The following is an 8978-nucleotide window of genomic DNA, read 5'->3' as shown; positions in this document are numbered from 1 at the left end:
AATCTGGTCCACTGTATCATTCTAAAGCTCTGGTTTCTTTATTGATTTTCTGCTTGGGTGATCTATTACGAAGAGTGGTGAGTTAAGATCACTTACTATTAATGTATTCATATCAATATGACTCTATATTTTGATTAATATTTGGCTTATGTAGTTGGATGTTCCTATATTGGGGGACATAGATATTTACAATTGTTAGATCTTATTGGTGGATATATCCTTTCATTTATGTAGTGTCTTTCTTTATCTCTGACTAAAGTTCTTAGTATAAAATCTAATTTATCTTATATGTGTAAGTAAGGAGCCTCTTTGCCCTGGTGGCTTTCAAGAGGTTATACCTACAATTATAATTCCTCAATTTGACTATCAGGTGTCGTGATTTTTTTTTTTTTTGAATGTATAGTCTTGGGTGGAGACTGTTCAGCCTCTAGTACATGAACGCTGGTTCCATTCGCGAGATTGGGAAAATTTTCATGAAGGACTTGTTCCACTATATCTTCTAGACTTCTTTCTTTCTTCTCCCCTTCAGGGATTCCAATAATTCTGACGTTGGAATGCTACATGGTATCATTTATTTCTCTGATTCTGTTCTCATGGTTTCTAAGCTCTTTGTTCCAGGCTTCCTCCTGATCCTTTCTATCTGTTTGTTCTCCAGATCACTAATTCTATATTCTGTCTCAGTTACCCTAGCTTTGAGAGAGTTTAGATTAGATTGGAACTCATTGAGAGCATTGTGAACCTCCTTCCTGGTAGCATTAAGCTCTGCCCTAACATTGTGAACATTCTGTCTGGTCACTTTCAGTTCAGCCTTAATCAATTCCGTTTGGTCATCCATTGCTTTCTCCAACCTAGCTATTGCCTGGATAATTGTTAGCCTGAATTCTCTTTCCGACATATTGTCTATGTTGATCGCCATTAGCTCTGTTGCAGAAGGTCCATCCTCTGTATTTTTCTTTGGTTGGGCATTCCTCCTCCTAGTCATTTTTGTGGGAGATGACTGAACAGATGTAGATGGATGTATCAACTGTGGTGCAGTCAAGGTGCACCCTGGAACACTTCTGAGCAATCAGGATTCCTCACCCAAACGAGAGACAAAAGAAAAGAAAAAAGAAAGAAAAAAAAAAGAGATAGAGAGACAGGAAAGAAAGGGAAGATGAAAGAGAAATTTCAGCCCAGATGGGCCCCAAGGTAAGATTTATGAAGTAGACAAACAAAAACAGACAAACAAAAAGACTGATACAAGTATATGACAAGAGAAAAAATATATATATGCAAATAAAGGAAGAACCTCGTCAAAAAGAACCCCAAGTGTAAGATTTATATGCTCTCTGAACAAACACAAAAACACTGAAACACTGGTGGAAGAAGAAGAAGATGGGAGAGTGGTTATAAATTCTCAGTGTGGGTGAGGAAGGTTGTTTTGATTCTCCCTGGATGTATCTTGATATATTTGTTAAAGGGCTCAACTTTCCTAAGATAAAGGGGATTAAAAATTTGGTTTAACTATAGGTGTAGTACTGATTGGGGAAAGAGGATTACTTTGAAGTTTAATTCTATATGAATATTAGAGGATAAAAATAAAGAGGAATAAACTAGACTAAACTAAACTAAAATTAAAAAAGAGAAATTCAAAAAATACAAATGCAAAAGGAAAACATAGATGTACGTATCAAAAGTTCAGGTTAGAAGGACATTATGGAATTTGATGTACTGTACAGCTTGCTGTGATGGTAAATAGGTTAAAAAAAATTACCTATGTGTAAAAAAAATGAACCAGAATAATGGGAATGAGTGAAAAAATAAAAATTTTCCTATGAAGTAGTGGTTGTTGTCTTGTAGTCCCTTTTTTTTTTCTCTCTTTTTTTTTTTTTCCTTTTTTGGTTTGTTTTCTGGGAGAGGGGATTGCCACGTGGGTTGTCAGTCAATGATGTTTCTTGAGTTAAATCCTCCCGCCCCCCTCAAGGGGGTGGGCTCTGAGGAAACTGTTTTTGTTTTTGTTTTTTTTTTTTCAGGCTTTTGTTCTCTGGTGGTTTTTATGTTTGTTCACTTTTTTTTCTCTCACCTTGACCGCCTTTGATGGTTTTTGTAGTTTTAGAGGAAAACCAACCGCACCCTGATCTCCCTCTCAGAGAGAAGCCTCAGTCTGGCTGCAGAGTCTAAATAAGTTCCCCCTTGGCCTCTGGCAGAGCAGGTTCCAAGTTGCAGACCCTAGGGACGCAGGATATTTTGCTTGTACCCAAAGCCAAGGCAGTGGCGGCTGTCTGGGAGCTCCCGACTGTCAGAGAGGTTCCAAGCAGCAATTGCACACAGATTTTGCCACTGGCCTGGGCTGGGAGTGCCTGGTCTTGCTGAGTCTAAGAGTTCCCGGCTTGCATGCACCTTTCAGGGGTGGCTATGGGTCACACGCGCATCTCAGGCACTGAGAATGGGGCGCAGGTCCGAAAGCACCAGGCTGGGCTTTTGCGCACCTCTGTCAGGGGAGAGTTTGGGGCACAAGGCTTAGGCTCTGAAACAATGGCGTGGATCAAAGAGCACTGGCCAGGCCTTTGTAACTCTCTCAGGGGAGCATGAGGGACGTGCATGCATATCTCAGGCTTTGTAGCAGGGCTTTTGTGTTCTCCCCACCGGTGTGGCTCCCATCCCTTTACAGGAGCACGCATTCTCTGGCGTGCTGGTGGCTTAGGGACCAAGACCTGGTTTCTCCGCTGCACTCTCTCTGGCTCAGCACCAGGGGAGGCTGTCCTGGGACCAGGGACTTAAGCCCCTGTCCCTAGCCACCCCGATTCCCACAATTTCCCCCCGCGATCCTTTGCTCTTTTGGAATGCTTTCAAGCAGTCTCCAAGTTAATGCTGGTCCCCAGATGTAGGGAACTCTCGCTCATATTGGGTTATTACTTTCCAAACGGTCGCCTCTGGTGGCTCCCTCCCCTTTTTGTTTATCTTCCGATATCAGTCGTCGTTCCCACTCCTATTTACCTGCCCACTGGCATCTTCTGCCCCTGTAGAGATCCAGACGTGTATAATTCTGATCTCAGGCTTATTTCATGGGTGAACGGAGTTCTTTGGTAGGTAATCACCTCACTTTGGGGTACAGGCTGTAAAGGCACCTCCTCCTACTTCCTCGCCATCTTGTCCTCCCCTAATTTATCTGATATGTGAATCCTTGCCCCAGCTTTCTTTTGAGGACTGTTGTCATGAAATTTACTTTTCCAATCCTTCACTTCCAGTCTGGATGTATCTTTAAGTTCTAAATTGGTCTCTTGTAGACAGCATATGGACAAGCCCTGTCATTTTATCCAATCTACAAAACTTTGCTGTTTTATGGCAGCATTTAGGCCTTTCATATTGAGAGTGATTATTGAAAGATACATTTTTACTGACATCATGTTGCCTGTGAAGTCCTTGTTTCTATAGTTTTGTTAGGGTTGAGAAGACCTCAACCTAGGGAGGCACAGAGGAACGACACCAAGGCGGCTCTTTCTGCAACAGCAAGGGTTTTATTGTTCCAGCATGCTGGGGCTCTGCAGCATTCCTGAAAACCAGGTGGAGGCTGAGAGCCCCGATCCAAGGGAGTATGGGGTTTTTATGCATTTTTTAGACAAAGGCTTGTCATAAAGCCATAATCACAGTGACCTCATAGTTACAGTTCCTGCTATGTTCTGTACAGTTCACATTTTTCAGTTAGCCATATCTTATCGTCCGGATGTAGCTGGGCGGCTGTGAAACTAGGACAAAATAGTTCTCTTCTTTATTAACCACGAGCATAATTCAAGGACATCTCTTCAGCAGGGCACGTACTCAGGATGTGGGGCCTCGGGGTAATGGAGGGGAACACGAAGGGAAGACCATGCTCGTACTTCTCAAGGTTCGACCCACAAGGCAGCAGAGCAGTTACAGAAAAGCAAGTTAGCAGAAGCTCCACACAATTTAACTCTTTCAGCTCTGGATCTCTTCATTCCCCACTTCTTCTTGTAGGTATTCTAACCTTAGAGATTGTGAATATTATCTGTGTGTAATGCTTTATATTGTTGCCTTATTACCATTAACTTGATCTGTCCTATTCTATCTTGCATAAAGGCTATTAATTTATTTAAAATATAGGGTCCTATAGTCAAAAGCAGGAGGAGAATAAGTATGGGTCCCACTAGCATGGATCCAGGCTGCCATGCCGTCGACCTTGCCATGCCGTCGAGTTGGCATGGTCAGCAGGATCAAGTAGGGTCCCTTCCATTGAGTCTCAAGGTTGTGTACCTGGTGTCGGTGTACATAGACCCAATCATCTGTAGAATAAGAGTGGGGAGTAAGAGTACCCGGTCGGTAGGCCTCTGATAGGCCCTTCCAGATATATTTCTGGATGGTCTCTAGAGCCTTAAGTCTGGGTATCAGCATGGCAGAGGAAGTAACAAATGTCCCATATCCATGTTCAGTTATGTGTTTTAAAGGAGGGGGTCGCCCATAGAGGATTTCAAATGGGGTGAGGTTCCTCCTAGAGGGGGAAGGGGTATTACGCACACGGAAGAGGGCATAAGGAAGGAGCACCGTCCAATCTTACAAACCAGTCTCTATAGCTAATTTGGTTAAGGTCTCTTTTATAGTTCTATTCATCCTTTCTATCTGTCTTGAGCTCTGGGGTCTATATGCACAATGTAATTTCCAATTAAACCCCAAGACCGTGGCCAGCCCTTAACTTACCTGGGCCACGAATGCAGGTCCGTTATCAGATCATATTACCTTAGGCAGCCCAAATCGGGGGAAGATCTCTTCTAGGATCTTCTTGGCCACTACTATAATTTCCTTTTTAGTGGGGAGGGCTTCGACCCATCCTGAAAACGTGTCTACAAAGACCAGCAGATACTTATTTCCATATTTTGCAGGTGTTACCTCAGTAAAGTCTATTTCCCAGAAGATTCCAGGTTGGTCCCCTTGGTCCTTGGTTCCGGGGGAGTCGTCTGCTCGTTGCACATTGGTCACTGTGCAGGCTTTGCAGGATGAAACAATATCTTGAGCCAGTTTCTTTGCCCTTCCCGGAGGTAGGGGTGGCAGATTTTGTCCTTTAATAAGTCCAACAGGATTCCGGTACCTAGATGGGTGAGGTGGTGGGTGAAAAGTAAAAATTCATTTACCTTTTCCTTTGAGGTCTCCTGCTCAGTGACTTCTTCCAATGTAGTCAGGATGTTTGCTACTGGGGGGTCACACAGGGCGGCCGCTCTTGCTTCTTCGTCTGCGCGACGGTTGCCCTGGGCAACTGGGTCTTCACCTTCTTGATGTCCAGGACAGTGTATGATGGCTGTCTCTTTTGGGAGGTGGATAGCCTCAAGGAGATCTATAATCTCCCGTTTGTTCTTGATTTCTTTCCCAGCGGAGGTGTGAAGCCCCCGCTGCCAGGTAGATGGCACCATGTACATGAGCAGTGGCAAAGGCATAGCGGCTGTCTGTGTAGATATTAGCCCGTTGTCCCGTCGCCAGGTGCAAGGCTTGGGTTAGAGCAATAAGTTCTGCATTCTGAGCAGAAGTTCCAGGCGTTAAAGGGTGCTGACCAAACCACAGGTTGAGGCCCAACTACCGTCGCCCCTGCCCATTGCTCCCCTTGTTGTAGGAAGCTGCTCCCGTCCGTGAACAAAGTTATATCAGCATGGGGCAGGGGTCTGTCCTTGAGGTCTGGCCTCACGCCTGTTTCTTCAGCCAGGATATCCTGGCAGGAAAGGATTACTGGGTCATCCGTCTCCTCTGGTAGCAGGGTGGTGGAATTAAGGAGCACAGGATTTCCAAAAGAGATGCAGTCTTTGTCTAACAGGAGGCTCTGATAGTGGGTTATATGAGCATTGGAGAGCCAGCGGTCTGGGGGTTGCCGGATCACACTTTCCAAACTGTGAGGGGCAATAAGAGTAAATTTCTGCCCCAGAGTCCGTTTGTCAGCACCCTTGACAAGTAAAGCTGCAGCGGCTATAATTTTTAGGCATTTTGGCCATCTGCCTGCAACAGGATCCAGCCTTTTAGATAGATAGGCTATAGGGCGCTTCCAGGGGCCCAGGGATTGGGTTAACACTCCTTTTGTCATCCAGTGTCTTTCATTCAGGTATAGGGTGAAGGGTTTTTCTACATCTGGTAAGGCCAAGGCAGGGGCTGAAAGCAGTGCCCGTTTTATTCCATCAAAAGCCTATTGTTGTTCCTTCCCCCATTCATAGGGAACCTCATTTTTGATGAGGGGATAAAGCGGAGCAGCTAAGGATGGAAATCCAGGTATCCATAAATGACAGAAGCCTGCCATCCCTAGGAACTCCCTTAGTTGCCTTTTAGTCTGAGTAGGCGGTATTTGAGTGACAGTCTTTTTCCTTGCATCCGTAAGCCACCGTTTGCCTTCCCTGATCTTATAGCCTAGAAACATCACTTCTAACTGGCAAAGGTGAGCATTTTTGGCAGAGGCTTGATATCCCAGGGTAGCCAGAGCCCTTAACAGGGGCTTAGTCCCATGGAGACATTCTTGCTGGGTCTCAGCAGCCAGCAGGAGGTCATCCACATACTGCAAAAGAGTCAAAGTGGGATGTGTCTCCCGGAAGGATTTTAAGTCCTTATGCAAGGCTTCATCAAACAGGGTGGGCGAATTTCTAAAACGCTGGGGAAGCTGTGTTCAGGTGAGTTAACCCGAAATTCCAGCGTTAGGATTGGTCCACTCAAAAGCAAAAATGTGCTGGATGTCAGGATGTAGCCGCAAACAGAAGAAGGAATATTTTAAGTCTAGCACAGTGTACCAGACTCGGGAGGGACTTAACATGCTGAGGAGATTATATGTTTTTGGCACTGTAGGGTGTATTATCTCCATCCAAGCATGCATTTCTCTTAGGTCTTGGACAGGGCGATTGTCATTAGTTCCAGGTTTCTTTACAGGGAGTAAGGGAGTCTTCCAGGCTGACTGGCAGGGCACTAAGACTCCTAGTTGAAGGAGTTTGGTGATGTGAGGGTGGATACCCTCTTGAGCTTCCTTACTCATTGAGTATTGTTTTACCTGGATAGGGGTGGCAGAGGTCTTAAGTGCCACCACTACAGGAGGTTGGGCAGTTGCTAAACCCAATCCCGTGGTTTCAGCCCAAGCCTCAGGGAAGTCCTGTAGCCATCCTTTTAGATCCGGGAGGTTGTCCGTAGGGTTGGGCCCTTCAAACAGCTTGTATTCATCTTCTTTCTAGGACATTCCCTAGCCCAGTGTCCATGCTCTTTACAGTAGGCACACTGGTCTGAAGCCAAGTTAGGGTGTCGCCTAGGAGAGTGGCCCAGGTTCCCTATCTTTCCTGAAGTCTTAGTATCTGATTTTTTACTAGTTTCTACCATTGCGGCCAGGATTTCAGTCAACTCTTTGTTCCTTCTTTTATCCCTTTCTTTTTCCTTTTCCTCTCTTTTTCTTTTCTTTCTTTTCTCTTTCTCTTTCCTTCCTTTCCTCTTTCTCTTTCCTTCTTTTCCACTTTCTCTTTCCTTCTTTTCCTCTTTCTCTTTCCTTCTTTTTCCTCTTATTAAAAATTTTGTTAGCTTCTCTAACCAAATTTCTAATAGTTAATTCTTGTAATCCCTCCAGCCTCTGCAGCTTCCTTCTTATGTCTACTGCAGACTGTCCAATGAAAGCCATGGCTATTGACGCCTGCTGTTCCTCCGACTGAGGGTCAAAGGGAGTATACCTCCGGTAGGCATCAAGAAGCCTTTCTAGAAATAGAGAGGGGCTTTAGGTAGGGCCCTGGATTATACCTTTTACCTTAGCCAAATTAGTGGGCTTTTGACCTGCTGCCCTGAGACCCGCCGCTAGAGTCTGGCGATAGATTTCCAGGTGTCTCCTACCTTCAGGCAGATTAGGATCCCAGTCAGGGCACGTCAGAGGTGAATTTTCATCAATCAGATTAGGAAGCTGGGTAGGTTGCCTGCCGGGGCCAGGCACATTCTTTCGGGCATTCAGGAGGATATTCTCCTTTTCCTCAGAGGTGAGGAGGACTGAGAGCAGTTGCTGGCAGTTGTTCCATGTAGGCTGATGGGAGTTTATTAGAGAGGTAATTAGATCAGTTAAGCAGGCAGGGTCCTCAGAGAAAGGAGGATTTTCACAGAGTTCCTGCCACACCAAGATGTAGGGCTTTTGGTCCGGGTGTCCATCCAGTCGGCGCTGGTAGATGACATTCTTGACCTGCAAAATCAGGGAGAGATGGAAAGACCCCTCGGGGGGCCAGTTGACCTCAAAAGATGGCCATTCAGTGGCACAGAGAGTCTGCCATTTAGCTATCTTTACAGAGAGAGAGAGAGAGATTATGAGCTCTAGCCCGAACCTCTGACCAATGGGCTAGGGTTAGAGACAGGGGAGTTGATGTGTTCTGTCCCATCTCAAAGTACAGGAAGATTCCTGCAGTCATCAAACCTAGAAGAAAGCAGGACACAAGCGCTTGTCCCCACTGGGACTGTAGGAGAGATGAAAAATAAAATAGTGGCCAATGATACTGTTTTCTGGGATATAACAGATGTAGATCCTCTGGATCTACCCGACAGGAGGCTACCAGGCATCCCTGGACCTCCTTCACCTCTGGGGCGTCCCCCAAGGTCGCAACCGGTATCTCCAGGACATGTCTGTCACACACTGAAGGTTGCCCAGATATCACCAGAAATCATGAGAAAACAGAATCAGACTAACATGTGCACATGAATATTGGTACCAAAAGAGGAATAGGCGCCACAGACTTACCCAAAGAGCGATTTGGGGCCATCCCGTCCGGCGTCCCGTTGGCTGGGTCAAATCTCGGTGGGACCTCCAAATGTTAGGGTCGAGAATACCTCAACCTAGGGAGGCACAGAGGAACGACACCAAGGCGGCTCTTTCTGCAACAGCAAGGGTTTTATTGTTCCAGCATGCTGGGGCTCTGCAGCATTCCTGAAAACCAGGTGGAGGCTGAGAGCCCCGATCCAAGGGAGTATGGGGTTTTTATGCATTTTTTAGACAAAGGCTTGTCATAAAG

General features: G+C 45.6%; 1 protein-coding gene across 1 annotated transcript; it reads right to left on the bottom strand.

The window, feature by feature from the left end:
* Positions 1–4086: 4086 nt before the first annotated feature.
* On the bottom strand, positions 4087–8729 carry LOC131831229 (uncharacterized). Its single transcript, XM_059173396.1, is given in 8 exon segments — positions 4087–5028; positions 5031–5381; positions 5383–5529; positions 5531–7149; positions 7215–7418; positions 7486–8158; positions 8298–8386; positions 8708–8729. Coding segments are annotated over 8 exon segments (4047 nt in total).
* Between the last annotated feature and the right edge of the window lie 249 nt (positions 8730–8978).

Source organism: Mustela lutreola, chromosome 5, assembly GCF_030435805.1.
Source record: "Mustela lutreola isolate mMusLut2 chromosome 5, mMusLut2.pri, whole genome shotgun sequence".
In the NCBI taxonomy this organism is placed as follows: domain Eukaryota; kingdom Metazoa; phylum Chordata; class Mammalia; order Carnivora; family Mustelidae; genus Mustela; species Mustela lutreola.
This window is presented reverse-complemented; position numbering and strand designations above follow the sequence as displayed.